General features: G+C 47.9%; 1 protein-coding gene across 12 annotated transcripts in view; it reads right to left on the minus strand.

Annotated features, from left to right (window-relative positions):
• The window catches only part of TBC1D24 (TBC1 domain family member 24), a 104,068-nt gene that overhangs the window by 61,529 nt on the left and 25,704 nt on the right, over window positions 1-16,835 (minus strand). For 8 of the 12 annotated variants that reach the window (XM_065558664.1, XM_065558662.1, XM_065558655.1 and 5 more), the window contains exons 2-3: window positions 14,894-15,921; window positions 9,997-10,038 (exon numbers count right to left, since the gene is read on the minus strand). In XM_065558664.1, coding sequence (XP_065414736.1) covers window positions 9,997-10,038; window positions 14,894-15,852 — 1,001 coding nt within the window. In that variant the 5' untranslated portion in view covers window positions 15,853-15,921. The remainder of the gene's footprint in view (window positions 1-9,996; window positions 10,039-14,893; window positions 15,922-16,835) is intronic. The other 4 variants (XM_065558665.1, XM_065558660.1, XM_065558659.1 and 1 more) reach the window with 1 other exon arrangement.

The following is a 16,835-nucleotide window of genomic DNA, read 5'->3' on the forward strand; positions in this document are numbered from 1 at the left end:
TGTTGTCACACAAGCACATACAACAGGATCATTGTGGACATTGGTCCACCCATCAAGACTCAGGTTAACAATTTTATCCTCTAGACCTTTTGCACACTGCTCAATTTCTCTTTCATAAACTTTATCCAGCAATTTGCCTGCGACATCTGCTCTGTTGGGTGGACTGTATTCTGGTCTTAATGACTGAACCATGTTAATGAAGTGTGGGTTCTCAAACATACAGAAAGGAAAGCTTGTTGCATAAACAAACCGTGCAATTTTTTCATCAATTCCCTCTTTTCGTAATCTGCTGGTTCTTATCACAAACTTATCTATGGTTGTTCCTTGATTTTGGAGATTTTTTTTTTTCTGTTTGCTACAGGTAATATACTGTGGCTACGTGACATACATGATGTGACAAACAATATCACTGGCAGATAACTCTGAAACTATAAAAAATGATGGTGATCTTGAAGGTGGATAGTCTTCAGAATCCTATATGTTGAGGATGGACTCTCCTAAACAAAATAAGTCAATGCAGTTATTTAATTTTATTACCATATTGCTCATTTAGTATTACTCATTGCCTTCACTGACACTCAGTACTACTCAGAACTACTTTAAAAGTGAAATTGTAAAAGGAAGATCTGCCTAGTTTATTATTTTATCACAACTGCATCTAAAATGATAGTACCATAAAGTAACAACTGTATTTTTTGCTCAAACATGAGAATTCAAGAATAGTCCAGAAGGAAGGCAGGCAGTCCTTAAGAAAAGTATTAAATAAAAAAGTTTACCAACCTGAAGATCCTGCAAGTTCAGACATGCTCCTTTCATCATCTTCAACGCAGCTTCCTCCTGAGAAGGAACACTTCTCATGATGTTGTTTCATTCGGACAACCAGGCCTTGCATTTCTTTGTTGCACTATTTGCATTTTGCACACATGCCTGTCTTAGTCAGAGATAGAGGAACTTCATTAAAATATTCCCAAACAGAGTCTCTTTTATGGCCTGCTGCCATTATAGGTGTGACGGGTTGGATCACAGAAACCCCCTTGGGAACTGCCAACTGATGTGCCAAGACAACTTCTGCCCCTGCTTTCCCTGCCAGCTTGGGACTCCAGCACCCCTTCTTGTGGAGCCAGACACGCCAGTCTGCTCCAACACAGACCTAGGGTCTGAACCACATGCCCCAAAGCTGCAGACTTAGCTGAAAACAACTTGAGAAGTGTTCCGGTCTTTAACACTCAGATGCCCAACTCCCCTCGTCACGGTCATAAATCTGTTTTACACTGTATAAAGCTTATACAGGGTAAACTCATAAATTGTTTGCCCTCTATAACACTGATAGAGAGATATGCACAGCTGTTTGCCCCCCCCCCGGTATTAATACATAACTCTGAGTTAATTAATAAGTACAAAGTTATTTTATTAAATACAGAAAGTAGGATTTAAGTGGTTCCAAGTAGTAACAGACAGAACAAAGTGAATTACCAAGCAAAATAAAATAAAACATGCAAGTCTGAGTCTAATACAGTAAGAAAAGTGAGTACAGATAAAAACCTCACCCTTAGAGGAATTCCAGTAAGCTTCCTTTTACAGACTAGTCTCCTTCTAGTCTGGTCCAGCAATCACTCACACCCTCTGTAGTTTGTTCCCGTCTCTTTCAAGTATCCTAGGGGGTGGAGAGGCTCTCTCTTTAGCCAGCTGAAGACCAAATGGAGGGGTCTCCCAGGGGTTTAAGTAGACTTTCTCTTGTTGGTGGAGACCCCCTCCTCTCTATGCAAAGTCCAGCTCCAAGATGGAGTTTTGGAGTCACATGGGCAAGTCACATGTCCTTGCATGACTCAGTTTTTACAGGCAGCAGTCATTGCTTACCTGCTACCTTGAACGTCCTGATGTAGACTTCTTATGTGGATTGGAGCCTTCCAAGATTCATTGTCCCTTAAGTGCTTCTTGATTGGGCACTTAATTTGCACATTTCTTTCTCAAGAAGCTGACCAAATGCTTTACAAAGGCTACTTAAAAATCAAGCCTTACCTAGGCTGTGGAGTCGGAGTGAAGTACCATGGATTGTAGTATCGCCCTACCAAATGCCGTATCATCTCTGGCCTAATAATGGCATAGTGTGAGGCGAACGTATGCACTGAAGACCAAGTAGCAGCTCTATCTCCTGGATTGGCACCTGGGTCAGGAAAGCTGTTGATGAGGCTTGAGCCCTCCTGGAGTGAGCGGTGAGATGGAGGGGTCGGGACCCTGGCCAGATCATAGCAAGCACGAATACATGACGTAATCCAAGAAGAGATCCGCTGGGAGGAGACCGGAAGACCCTTCATTCGGGCTGCTACCGCGACGAAGAGCTGCGTTGTTTTCCAGAACGGTTTCGTACGTTCAATGTAGAAGGCAAGAGCCCTACGAACATCGAGGGAGTGAAGCTGCTGTTCCTGACTATTGGCGTGAGGTTTTGGGAAGAAAACCGGAAGGAAGATGTCCTGATTGATATGAAAAGTTGACACCACCTTGGGAAGAAAGGCAGGGTGAGGTCGTAGCTGCACCTTATCCTTATGGAAGATCGTGTAAGGTGGTTCCGATGTAAGAGTCTTGAGCTCAGAGACACGCCTCACTGAAGTGATAGCAACGAGGAAAGCTGTTTTCCAAGAGAGGTACAAAAGGGAACATGTGGCCATAAGTCTTGAGAGGACCAAGCTGAGGTCCCATGTGGGTACAGGCTGTCGTACCTGTGGATATAGAGGGTCCAGGCCCTTGAGGAACCTACCAACCATGGGGTTGGTGAAGACAGATCAGCCATACACTCCCAGGTGGAAAGCTGAGATGGCCGCCAGATGAATTCTGATAGATGATATCACCAAGCCCTGCTGTTTCAGGTCCAGGAGATAGTCTAGAATGAGAGGCACAGACGCTTGAAGGGGAAGCGTGTCATGGAGAGAGCACCAGCATGAGAATCGCTTCCATTTAGCCATATACGTAGCCCAAGTGGAAGGTTTCCTGCTGCCCAACAGGACCCGCTGCACCAAACAAGAACAGAGCAGCTCAGCCATGCAACATCCATGCCGTGAGGTGGAGGGACCGCAGGTCGGGGTGACAGAGGCGGCCACAATCTTGCATGATCAGGTCCGGAAAGAGAGGCAGCGGAATCGGGGCGTCCACCGAGATCTCTAAAAGCGTGGTGTACCAATGCTACCTGGGCCACGCTGGGGCAACCAGAATCAGTCATGATCTGTCCCTGTGCGCCTTGATCAGGACCTCGTGTACAAGGGGAAATGGCAGGAAGGCGTACAACAGCCTGCTCATCCATGGGAGTAGGAAGTTTGTGAGAGTACAAAATGCCGGGCACTTCCGGTTGCTGCACGAGGCAAACAAGTCGACCTGGGGAAACCCCCACTTCAGGAAAATGGAGTGGATGACATCGGGGCGGAGCGACAACTCGTGGGATTGGAAGGACCTGCTGAGATGGTCTGCCAACGTGTTCTGGACCCCTGGGAGAAATGACGCCACCAGGTGAATGGAATGGCTATGCAGAACTCCCAGAGTTGAATGGCCTCCTGACAGAGGGGGGAGGAACGAGCCCCCCCTTACTTGTTGATGAAGAACATGGCCGCGGTGTTCTGTGAGGATTGCCACACAATGACCATGCAATTGCTCCTAAAAGGCTTGGCATGCAAAACATACCGCCATCAGCTCCTGTACATTGATATGGGGAGAGAGATCGGACGGGGCCCATAGGCCTTGTGTTTGGATGTCCCCGAGGTGAGCGCCCCACCCCAGGGCTGACGTGTCCGTGACGAGGGACAGGGAGGCTGACAGGTGTGGAAGGGGACTCCTTCGCATACCACCCTTGGGTTCAGCCACCATTGAAGGGAGGCCAGGACCCCTTCCGGAACACTGACCACCAGGTTCAGGCTGTCTCGACCTGGGCGATAGACCGATGCCAGCCAGGCCTGAAGTGATTGGAGCCAAAGTCTGGCATGTCTGGTCATGTACGTGCAGGAAGCCATATGACCCAGGAGACTCAGGCATGTTCTTGCTGTCGAGATTGGGAAGCTTTGAAGGCTCCAGATAAGGCCCCTCAGAGCGTGGAAACGAGCATCCGGCAGGAGGGTTCGGGCATGCACGGAATCTAGGACCGCCCCGATGAATTCTATTCTCTGGGTTGGTTCTAGAGTGGACTTCACCGCATTGATGAGAAGACCTAATCAAGAAAATGTGTCCGTGACCACTTGAACGTGGGAGTGCACCAGTTCTTTGGTGCGACCTCTGATAAGCCAGTCGTTGAGATACGGGTATACCTATATCCGTCTCTGACGAAGGGAGGCTGCCACGACTGCCAAACATTTGGTGAACACCCAGGGGGCCGTGGAAAGGCCAAACGGAAGGACCGTGAACTGGTAGTGTTTGTGGTTGACCATAAAGCAGAGGAAGCGTCTGTGTGCTGGATGGATTGCTATGTGGAAACATGCATCCTTCATGTTGAGGGCGGCATACCAGTCTCCAGGATCCAGGGAAGGTATAATGGTACCCAAGGAGACCATGCGGAACTTCAACTTTACCACGAATTTGTTGAGTCCGCACAGGTCCAGGATAGGCTGAAGCCTACTCTTTGCCTTGGGTATTAGGAAGTAACGGGAGTAAAACCCCTTGCCCCTTAGCTCCCTTGGAACTTCCTTGATCGCCCCCATGGACAGAAGCGTTTGAATCTCCTGAATGAGGAGTTGCTCGTGAGAAGGGTCCCTGAAGAGGGACGGAGAGGGAGGGTGGGAAGAAAGAAAATTGGAGAGAGTATCCCCTTTCCACCGTGCAAACAACCCAATGGTCCATGGTTACAAGGGAACAAGCACGGTGGAAATGGGATAAACGATTCAAGAAGGGTGGGGTAGGATCCTGACCGAGGTCTGGTACATTGTCCTCGAGCATCCCTTCAAAAGTTCTGCTTAGGGCCCGCTGAGGGCTTGGAAAGGCCTTGGCCCTGGCTTTGGCCGGGTTGGTGGTTGGAGGGTTTCCTCCTGGTATTATGCCCCCGCCTCCTATAGAAGTCCTGCCTCGACCAAGGAGGGGGATAGGAGCACTGGGGCTGAGGCTTAAATGGCTTCCGCTATGTAGCTGGTGTATGCATCCCCAGCTATCACATTATGGCCCTTGAGTCTCTGAAGCCTCGAGTCAGTTTTGTCTGAAAACAGGCCCTCTCCATCAAAGGGGAGATCCTGTAATGTTTGCTGAAGCTCCAGTGGTAAGCCGGAAGCCAGCAGCTAAGATATACATCTCATCGCAATGCCCGAAGAGAGGGTCCGAGCGGCAGAGTCTGCGGTGTCCAGTGAGGCCTGTAATGAGGTCCTCACCACTGTCTTGCCCTCTTCCACCAAGGCCCCAAACTCCTCTCTGGACTCCGAAGGAACTAGCTCCTTGAACTTTAACATGGAGTTCCAAGAGTTATAGTTGTATCAGCTCACGAGTGCCTGCTGGTTTGCAATCCGGAGCTGAAGACTGCCCAAGGAGTAGACTTTGCGCCCAAATAAATCAAGGTGTTTGGCCTCTTTCGATTTGGGTGCCGGGGCTTGCTGACCGTGGCGCTCTTTCCCATTCACTGAGGCCACCACCAGTGAACAGGGCTGTTGATGTGTGTATAGATAGTCATATCCCTTGGAGGGGACGAAGTACTTCCGCTCCACCCCTTTAGCAGTTGGAGGAATAGACACAGGCGTTTACCAGATTGTTTTGGCCGTGGTCTGAATGGTCTGGATGAGCGGTAGGGCCACCCTAGATGGGGCCTCTGTGGACAAAATGTCAACCACAGGGTCCTCCATCTCTATAACCTCCTCTGCTTGGAGGGTCATATTCCGCGCCATCCTACATAAGAGGTCCTGGTGGGCACGGAGGTCTATTGGGGGGGACCAAAATAGCAATGCCTGCCACCGCCTTATCAGGTGAAGATGAGGAGGCGGCCACAGGAGGAAGAGGATCATCTGGGCCCTCTTGGTCAGCTGTGTCTTGGAGTCCTGAGCCCACGATCTCAGTGTCCGGACCCGGAAGCGGGGTTGGAAGAGGGTCTGGAGCCTGGATGGACGGCGCTGGACGGCTGATGGTGACCTCTGGCACCCGCGGCTTGGAGGGGGCTGAACAAGAAGCCCCTGATGGAGAATCCTGGTCCTGGTGGTACGCCCAGGGCGTCCAAAAGGGCCATTGGGTAGACCCTTGGATTGGGCCTTGTCCCTGCGCCTACCAATGAGCAGCCCCTGAGTTCAGAGTGCTGTGATCCAAGTGGCGGCAGTCGGATAGACGAGAGCTGGAGCGCGATGCCCACGGTGGTGCCGAGCGGGTCTGCGAAGATGGAGAGCAATGCCGCGAAGGGGAGCGGTGCAGTGACCTAGATCGGTGCCAGGATCTAGACCTAGTCCTCGACGGTGATCATCGTTGGGAGTGGTGTCTGGACCGAGATCTGCTCCTGGACGGTGACTGGCATACGGAGCAGTGCCGAGAATGGTGCCGTGAGTCTGACCAGTGCCATGAAGGACAGCGGTGCAGGGACTGCAAGTGGCGTCGGGAGCAGGAACGGTGCTGGGAGCGGGAACGGTGCTGAGAGCGGGAACGGTGCTGAGAGCGGGAACGGTGCCGTGGCTCAACTGACAGTGCCGGGTGGATAAGGGCCGGCTTGCCTCGGGATGGGACCACACGAGCAGGGACCTTTGTCTGCTGAGGGGATGCCGATGCTGTCATAGCAATCAGGTCCCTTGCAGCCGCAAATGTGTCTGGAGTCGATGGCAACTGGACTTCAACCACGCTACGTGTCGGGGAGTCCAGACACACCGGACTCAACGGCTCCGCTCTCTGTGACAGAGTCAATGGTGCTGAAGTCGGCACTTGTGCCCCTGGCCGCTCCTCTACGGGACGCGGCGCCAAGGGCGGGTCCAGGGAGGCTGGCGTCTGCTGAGATGGGCCAGCCTTTTCCGGTCTACAGTGCCGCTTCTGACCAGGCAAGTGGGACCGGTGTCAGACCGATGATGTCGGCTGTGGTGCCAGGGAATGCCGGTGCTGCAGGTCTCTATCAGAGTCCGACCGTGGTGCAGCTCCTACTGTTGCCGCCGGGGCGCTGCGCACCGAAGCGCTCAGGTCTTGGTGCGGTGCTGGAGGTTGAGGGCTAAGAGCTGCCTCCACGAGGAGCTGTTGCAAACGAAAGTCACACTCCTTTTTAGTCCGGGGCTGAAAGCCTTTGCAGATCCTGCACTTCTCAGTCTGATGAGATTCCTCCAGACACTTTAGGCAAGAGTCATGGGGGTCACCCGATGGCATGGGCTTGGAGCAGGACGCACAGGGTTTAAAGCCTAGAGCCTTGGGCATGAGCCCAAGCTACCGGTGGGGAGGAGGGAAGATCCCTGCCAACCCGCTAAGTAGAACTATGTACACTATAACTTTATATAAACTCTATAACTGTACTAACTATTAACACTGTTGAGAGGAAAAACGCTAGGGAGAGTGGAGAGCAGCAAAGCCGAACTCCACAGTTCCAACGACCGTCACAGACGGTAAGAAAGAACTGAGGGGGCACTGGGTCGGCCGGGGTATATATCCAGCGCCATAAAGGCGCCACTCCAGGGGGTTCCACTGCCGACCACTGGGTAGGGTTACCATATTTCGAGCCTCCAAAAGGAGGACACTCCACCGGACCCCGGACCCACCCCCAGCCCCGCCCACGCCCCAACTCCGCCCCTTCCTCAAAGTCCCCGCCCCAACTCCGCCCCCTCCCCTGCTTCCCGCGAACATTTGATTCGCGGGAAGCCTGAAGCAGGTAAGGGGGGGTGTGGGGGGAGGAGGAGCGGCCCAGGCTGCCCCCCCCGGCGTTTCCAGCCTGGGCTGGCCCCCGGCCGAGCACCCCCTGGCCCCGCCGGCCCCCCGGCCGAGCATCCCCCGGCCCGCTCAGCGGCCCCCAGCCCTGCCGGCCCCCCGGCCCACTCAGCACGGCCCCCGATCCCCGGCCGAGCACCCCCTGGCCCTGCCAGCCCCCGGCCCCCCGGCCAAGCATCCCCCGGCCTGCTCAGCACCCCCCAGCCCCGCCGGCCCCCCGGCCCGCTCAGCACCCCCCAGCCCGGACCCCGGCTGAGCACCCCCTGGCCCCCCCGGCCCGCTCAGCACCCCCCAGCCCCGCCTCCGGACCCCACTTCTCCTACCTGGGCTCCAGCTGAGCTGCTCCTCCCCGCTCAGAATGTAAGAGCCGAGCTGCTGGCTTCTGGCAGCCCTCCCCTGCCTCAGGACCCAGAGCTGGCTGGGCACGTCCCTTCCCCGGCTCCAGCCGAGCTGCTCGGCTCCGCCCCCTCAGACTTACAGAGCAGAGCTGCAGGAGCCAGCGTTACCGGCTTCGGGCAGCCCCCCCCCTGCCTCCGGACCTTGCACCGCGGGAGCAGCTCAGCTGGAGCCGGGTAGGAGAAGTGCCTGGCTGGGGGCTCGGGGTCCGGAGGCAGGGGGGACTGCCCGAAGCCAGTAGCGCTGGCTCTGGCAGCTTGGCTCTGTAAATCTGAGAGAGGAGGAGTGGAGCAGAGCCACAGGGGGAGAGGAAGTGCCGGCCATTTTCCCGGACATGTGTGGCTTTTCGGCAATTCCCCCCGGACGGGGGTTTGATTGCTGAAAAGCCAGACATGTCCGGGAAAAACCGGACGTATGGTAACCCTACCACTGGGTGTTGCTAGGGTAAAAGTTCTCCGAAGGCCATGCACACGCGTGCACACACCTAATTGGAATCGATATGAGCAAGCATTCGAAGAAGAATTATGCGTTCTGAGTGAGTACTGCATCACTAGAAGAAGTTTCTCATTATCATCTAGGAAGAACCAGTAGTTTATTGAGAAAGCCTACTGAAGATGAATTAACCATGCAATTGTAATAGCCATTAGTTGGAGCTCACACTGCAAAGCTGCAGCCATTTACCAATTAAAGATTTCTATCCTTCATTAGAGTTCTTTTTATCCTTCACGTTAGTTTGTTTGCTGGAATCTGCATTGCAATTTTCTATTTAATGTGTTTAAATTACAGAAAGAAGGACTCTTACTTCTTAATTACCATACTGAAAGTGTAGCATATTCAAATATTTACAAATTTGTTTGCTTATTTACTGTTTTGGTGGGAATGTGGGTTCTCATACAGATTCATCACTAACACTGAAGTGCTTCAAGGCCACCAAAGCTCAGCAAGATCAAGCTAGCTTGCATTTCATGTATCAGCAACAGCCAGTGCAGATACCTTGAATCATTATGTTCATTAATTACTTTGGAATATATACAAAGTGTAAGTAGTCACTGAATCACCTTTTCTATTTCTCAAGATCTTGTATGGGGTCTGAAATCTCTGAGGGCCTGTGGAAGTTTTTAAATCCATGACTTTTTCAAAATCATTCAGAACTTGGACATGGATGAAAGTGCACTAAGTGACTTAGCACCTAGTGTAGGCATGGACAAGTCATGTTTTAAAATGTTTTCCCTGCTAGGGTTAACAATGACCACATAGCATGTTTTTAAACATGAATGTCTATGACCATACTAAGAGGAAAACCAGGTTTATCATGTAAGTTATGACAGATTAGTTTAGTTTTATTGTATTGCAGTAGTCCCAGTCATGGCTAGGTGCTGTAAAAACACGTTCAGTTAATACGTTTTCTAACATGGTACATTTTTTCAAGTGCAGACAAGGTATAAGGAGTCCAATCACCAACATGAGAATTTCCATCCCAAGATGACAACCCACATTTACGAATGAAATCTAGGCCTCCTGTGTGGCTGTGCAGAACAATAATGCTAGGTCAGTGGGATGGTCTCATGAACTCTCATTTGAACACCTTTATAGGTTACTTTGAACTAGTTTTGCAAGGGCATCTTCAGGAACTATTTACCTTGCTGTTTGTTGCTGCAATCAGCACTGCTGCTACCGCCCTAGCATAGCGGGGATGACAGAAGAACGCAGCCAAGCAAAGACAGAAGAAACGAGCAAAGCACAAACATTCAAAGTTTTTTAACCTACCTTTTAGAAGATGAAACACTGCAAACAGGAGGAGTGCAGCGGCTATGGAATTGACAGAAGGAGAACGCACAAGGAGAAGACATAAAAAAAGACAGGAAAAGAGGTCAGTGATTTCCTACAACCCCAGCAAAATGCATGGAAGGAGCCTAGGGAGAAACACAGAATAAGGTTTGAATCAAACAATGCCCGAAAAAGAAAAAAGAGGATGACAGGTTAACAATATTCCTCATTTAGCATCAGTTCTCCTGTTCTCCCGTCAACCCTCAGTCCGTTTCCTTCCTGCTGTGTGGTTAGATCTATCAGGATATTAGGGGAACAACTCATATCTGATGTGTGGCTCACTCACTATCAAGCAAGTTTGGATAAGGGAATCTGAGTTCTCTCAAAGACTTGAGAGAGAGAGCTTCTGTTGCACCTGCTTTTGCCTACCTAACATCCTGCGTCAAACCTACTCCACAGTCTCTCTTCCGGAGATCATCAGAGATTATGGTACGTTCCAGCAAATGGCACAGAAAGGGTGAAAACTTTTCATTAGCCAGTGACTCTGCTTGTTGCTCTCACCTGGCGATGACAGTACTGAACCTTGCTTGGAAGAAATCTAAGACTGCACCTTTGTTGCTCTAGCTGGCTACTGATAAGTCATTTCTTAGCCGAGTAGCAGCTCTTGGCTTCTTCACTCCCTAACACACACACACTCTCTCTCTCTCTGAAGAACATACACACCGGCTGTCTTAACTCTTTTGTCCTTCCCCAACTAGGAGGAAGCCAGTGATATACCTGACTGTCACATACTTAGTGCTTCCTCAAAAAACAGTGGTCTGGAGGCCCTAGTAACTACTAAAGCCTCCCTGTTCAAAGTTTCTAACCAACACTCCCGTAGACAGAAGCCTTGAAAGGTATGCTTAGATTGCCTGACAAGGGAAGGTTCTGATTCTTTAGGTCTGACCAACATGAAAAGGCCACACATCAAGGTCTGCAAGAGAAATACAGAAAGGATGTTAACAGGATGTAGGATTCTGGGAACAAGCAGCTGGAGAGGAATATCCGCCTTACGAAGAGATGAATAGCTGCATATAAGAGCACCATCAAGGCTAGTGTTATTTCATAGGCCAACATATGACATAAGAACGGCCATACTGGGTGAAACCAAAGATCCATATAGCCCAGTAAATCCTGTCTTCCGACAGTGGCCAGTGCCAAGTGCCCCAGAGGGAATGAAAAGAACAGGTAATCATCAAGTGATCCGTCCCGTCGCCCATTCCCAGCTTCTGGCAAACAGAGGCTAGGGACACCATCCCTGCCCATCCTGGCTAATAGCCATTGATGGACCTATCCTCCATGAACTTATCTAGTTATTTTTTGAACTCTGTTATAGTCTTGGCCTTCACAACATCCTCTGGCAAAGAGTTCCACAGATTGACTGTACATTATGTGAAAAAAATACTTCCTTTTGTTTTAAACCTGCTGCCTATTAATTTCATTGGGTGACCCCTAGTTCTTGTGTTACGAGAAGGCGTACATAGCACTTTCTTATTTACTTTCTCTACCCCAGTCATGATTTTATAGACCTCAATCATACCCTACCCTTACCCCCTCTCTCCCCCCACCCCCCCGAGTCTTCAGTTTGGAAAAGAGACTAGTCCCAGTCTTATTAATCTCTCCTCACATGGAAGCCGTTCCATACCCCCAATCATTTTTGTTGCCCTTTTCTGAACCCTTTCCAATTCCAATATATCTTTTTTGAGATGGGGTGACCACATCTGCATGCAGTATTCAATATGTGGGCGTACCATGGATTTAGAGAGAGTCAATATGATATTTTCTGTCTTATTATCTATCCTTTTCTTAATGATTCCCAACATTCTGTTCGGTTTTTGACCGATGCTGCACATTGAGTGGATGTTTTCAGAGAACTATCCACAATGACTTCAAGATCTCTTTCTTGAGTGGTAACAACTAATTTAGACTCCATCATTTTATATATATAGTTGGGATTATGTTTTCCAACGTGCATTACTTTGCATTTATCAACATTAAATTTCATCTGCCATTTTGTTGCCCCGTCACCCAGTTTTGAGAGATCCTTTTGTAGCTTTTGGGATGTAACTATCTTGAGTAGTTTTGTATTATCTGCAAATTTTGCCACCTCACTTCTTAGCCCCTTTTTCAGATCATTTATGAAAATGTTGAATAGGACTGGTCCCAGTACAGACCTCTGGGGGACACCACTATTTACCCCTCTCCATTTTGAAAACTGACCATTTATTCCTACCCTTTGTTTCCTATCTTTTAACCAGTTACCAATCCATGAGATTCCCTCTTATCCCATGACCGCTTACTTTGCTTTAGAGCCTTTGGTGAGGGACCTTGTCAAAGGCTTTCTGAAAATCTAAGTACATTATATCCACTGGATCCCCCTTGTCTGCATGCTTGTTGACCCCATCAAAGAATTCTAGTAGATTGGTGAGGCATGATTTCCCTTTACAAAAACCATGTTGACTCTTCTCCAACAAATTATGTTCGTCTATACGTCTGACAATATTGTTCTTTACTATAGTTTCAACCAGTTTGCCCAGTACTGAAGTCAGCTTTACTGGCCTGTAATTGCCAGGATCACCTTTGGAGCCCTTTTTAAAAATTGGCATCACATTACCTGAATAGCAGGATTCCTGTCATTTGGTACAGAAGCTGATTTAAATGATAGGTTACAGACTACAGTTAGTAGTTCTGCAATTTCACATTTGAGTTCCTTCAGAACTCTTGGGTGAATACCATCTGGTCCTGTTGACTTATTACTGTTTAATTTATCAATTTGTTCCAAAACCTCCTCTAATGTCACCTAAAAAGAATGGCTCAGATTTGGGAATCTCCCTCACATCCTCTGCCATGAAGACCAATGCAAAGAATTAATTTAGTTTCTCCGCAACCGCCTTATCGTCCTTGAGTGCTCTTTTAGCATCTTGATCGTCCAGTGGCCCCACTGGTTGTTTAGCAGGCTTCCTGCTTCTGTTGTACTTAAAAAATGTTTTGCTATTACTTTGAGTCTTTGGCGAGCTGTTCTTCAAATTCTTGTTTGTCGTCCTTTCTATTTTCCAAGAATATGTTTCAGTAATCACAAATACAGGTTCTTCAAGGGTACCGACTCAAGCTCATTGTTCTACATAAGTGGCTGTGAGAAGATACATTAGTTATGTGTACCTCCTGATCCCACAATTTAGAAGAAGAGTGTGGAAGAGCATCTCTCCGGATTACACATTCCAGATACTATGCTCACAGGTTTCTATGGAGCGTTTTCCTTGTGGAGGACAGAAGGGTTAGTTAAGCTATTGCTGAACTCTCCAAACCTTTAGATTTGGAAAAAACAGCATTTAAGAGAGATTTCCTCCAAACAGTTGGCCTTGGGAGAAAAATGTTACTGTCACTGTAGAATTTCAGGATCTGTTTAAAGTTTATCTAAATATGTTTTTATATCATACACCACTTACCCAAGTCTTATCTTGTTGGGTTTAATATAAATATATCAAACATTGAGATAGCTGCCTAGGAAAGTGAGGCATGAAGCTGTACTCCCAGGAATTCTTTATTGCACCTGTTGTATATGCATGAGGCACTTTCTCAGATAAGGAAGCTGGTACTGCTCTGTATTTCTTCACCATTCTGAAGCAGCGTATCATATAGTCTAGCCTGGTTAGATAGATAATCTGATCAGTTTGCAAGTTTCCTGGTTGACTCTTTCCCGTATCTGATGAGAAAGCATGTTCTATAGGTTCATCTTTTGTCCCAGCCTATAGCCATTCTGTCTGTGACTGGTTTATTTCAAATCACTCATTTGTAATTAGTGATAGACAGGTGCACATCTGAACAGACTAAGACTCTACCTGTGAACCTTACAAAGTGTCCTGGGATTTTTTTATAATAGGCTTTTTGACTGTAAAGCTCCTTTTCAAATATCACTTGTAAATAAAGGTCCATTACAGTTTAAATACTCTCAACTCTACTGAAAGAAAGAAAAACTAAATATGTCTTAACTGCACTATTAAGCAGAACATTCCCACTTTCAGATACTGTTTGCTTCTGTTACATTACATTGGTGTTCAATGCTGCAATTTCAGAACACACACTGAAACCACTGTTTATATAAAAATAATAGAAAAAATTGAATTTTCACATTTGTTTAGATGCTGTCCCTCCCAAAATAGCTTTGTTCTCAGGACTGGTTTTTTTGGTTCACTTTGTTTTAACTTAAAAAAAAAAAAGCCAGAAAAATGTGCACGTCTTAATATTTGTAGTGAACATCTGACTATGGGTATGTCTACACTACCCGCCGGATCGGCAGGTAGTGATCAATCTATCGGGGATCGATTTATCGCATCTAGTGTAGACATGATAAAAATCAATCCCCGACTCTGCCGTCGACTCCGGAACTCCACCGCGGCGAGAGGCGGAAGCGGAGTTGGCGGGGGAGCGGCAGTCGTCCTCACGGCCAGGTAAATCGACCTAAGATGCGTAGCTGAAGTTGCGTATCTTAGGTCGCGCCCCCCCCAGTGTAGACCTAGCCTATGTCAATAGTTAGAAGTTTGATCCTGTGATAACAAACTGTCAAAATTGCTTCATTTCAATAATGGCATAACAGATAGATTATACATCCTGTTATAATTTCAGCAACATTCAGACAATTTAGTACAAAGATGGAAGCCAGGTTTACATAGCTGCAGCCCCAAATGTAGTCATGTCCCCAGAAGAATGACGCCTCTGGGATAAAGTTAACATGATGTGCTATCAGAGCATTCAGCCTCCTAACCGACCTTGCAGAGTTGGCTGTCCCCCTCACTAGAGAGAAAGAGCCTGTTGGTTTTGTTGGGCAGGGCTAAGTAAATAGAGCATCTGGGGGCCTTACCTCTTCTGTTTGACTGTGATGCCTTTCTGCTGTAGGGCTTTCTCATTGGCCATATGCAGAAGCTGGATCTCCTTCCGGGAAAAAAGCCGTATGGCAAAGGCTTTCTCCAGCAGCTTCTCAGGAGACACTGACTTGGCAATGTCCCTAACAAAAGCTCGAATGTCTTGCTGCATATTGTCCGACTCCATGGGCTGCCCGGCTCTCACTTTGTGGAAGACTTTGAGAAGGGCTAGTGCAATCCGATAGAGCACCTTGTAGCCCTCCACTAGGAACACATCGAAGACCCGAGCAACATACACCAAGGGCAGCTCTCCAAAGAGCCACCTCTGCCAGTCAGAGTACACCTCCAGAACGTCCTCAGACACTGCCACCATCAGCTTGTGTGCTGCCTGGCAGTACTTGTTAACCAGGTCACCAAAAGTCATACAGGAGGACTCGAATGCCAGGAATGTCTGATCAATGAGCCGCTTGGATGGGTCATTGCAGGCAAGGATGCGACAAACCATCTCGAAGCACTCTGCCTCATCCCTGCTGTAGTGGAGGAGCAGAGCCACCACAGAAGGCAGCGCTGGGCAGAATGATATGTCAGGGAACTGATTTGCAATGCAGCAGATTATCTTTCTGACTGCCCCAATGCCCTCGGCATTCAAACAATAATTGGGCACCAGATTGTTATCCACAAACTCTGGCAACGGGAGGGTGCCAGTGTTACGCTTGCCAATGATCTTCACAACAATATCCCGGTACACGTTTGCATCTGGTGTCACTGTGCGGCATGGGATGTTGCCAATTAGCTTCAGGTATACTTTGGCTCTCAAAGAGTGATTCTTGGCCCAACAGCCCTGTCGGGCAAGCTGTTTGAACTCCTGGAAATCTGTGCAGATTAGCTCCTTTGAGTCCTGTGTCTGGATTGTGGCATCCATCTTGTCCCAGTCCACAAAGCGGCTATATTCATCCATGGCTGCAGAGAATGTTTTTGCAGAAAGACAAAAGACCTTATTTGGGCATTAGGTGACTCGTACTTTTTCCTGGAAGAGAAAGAAAAGAATGTTTAGCAGTTTCTTGTGACAAACCATTTCCCATCCTCTTCAGGGCAAAGAAATTCAGGTTGCTCTGTGTTGCTATGAAGATGCTTCCCACTACAAGCAAGTTCAGAGATGCAGATTTTTGTTTAAAATATTTTAATCCCATTTTCAAACCACAGCATGTTCTTAATCCACGTTTAACCAGTACATTCAAAAATCAGCCCAGTGTAGATTCTAAACACATTCCAATGTGCAGTTTCCCTAGTACAGCTAAAACAAACGACTCCCCTCTCCAAGAATCAGAGTGTTTCAGGAAATTAACATTTACAGACAAGTTCACTCTCAACAATAAGTTGCATTAAAAATATTTTGAAATGCCTAAGCTAGATACCTTGCCCATGAAAGCTATTCTTTCCCCCATTAAAGGGAAGCAAAAACCTTTGCCTACTCAAGGCAAACATGTTTACAAATATACAATCAGTGCTAGCTAGAACAACAATAACTCTGATACAAATAGCTCTAGATCCTACTTGAATATTCATCTGGATATCTTGGAACCATGTCAACTTTTAAAAGAAAGGAGTTATGTTTGAAAGAGCAGTATGGTAAAAACAAGTAAAAGCTTCTCTAAAAGATTCTTAGTAAAGGTTTAGTTTAAAAAAAAAAGCTTTCTCATTTTGAAATCTTCTTCTGCTTTTTGTATTAAAAATATCAATTTTTTGGGGGGGAAAAAAAGACACTGCTTAAGAGTGTGGATTATGCCACCCTCTGTTCTCAGTCCCATCCTTCTCTTCCAATTCTGAGACCAATTTTCAGTGTGTGGTCGAATTGGGTGGGACCATGTTCCCACCTCCATTCAAACAGGCAGAATTTCTTTCAATATTCGGGAAGGATGAATAATAGAGGTTTAAGTTCTC

This window comes from Chrysemys picta, chromosome 10 (genome assembly GCF_011386835.1).
Source record: "Chrysemys picta bellii isolate R12L10 chromosome 10, ASM1138683v2, whole genome shotgun sequence".
NCBI lineage: Eukaryota > Metazoa > Chordata > Testudines > Emydidae > Chrysemys > Chrysemys picta.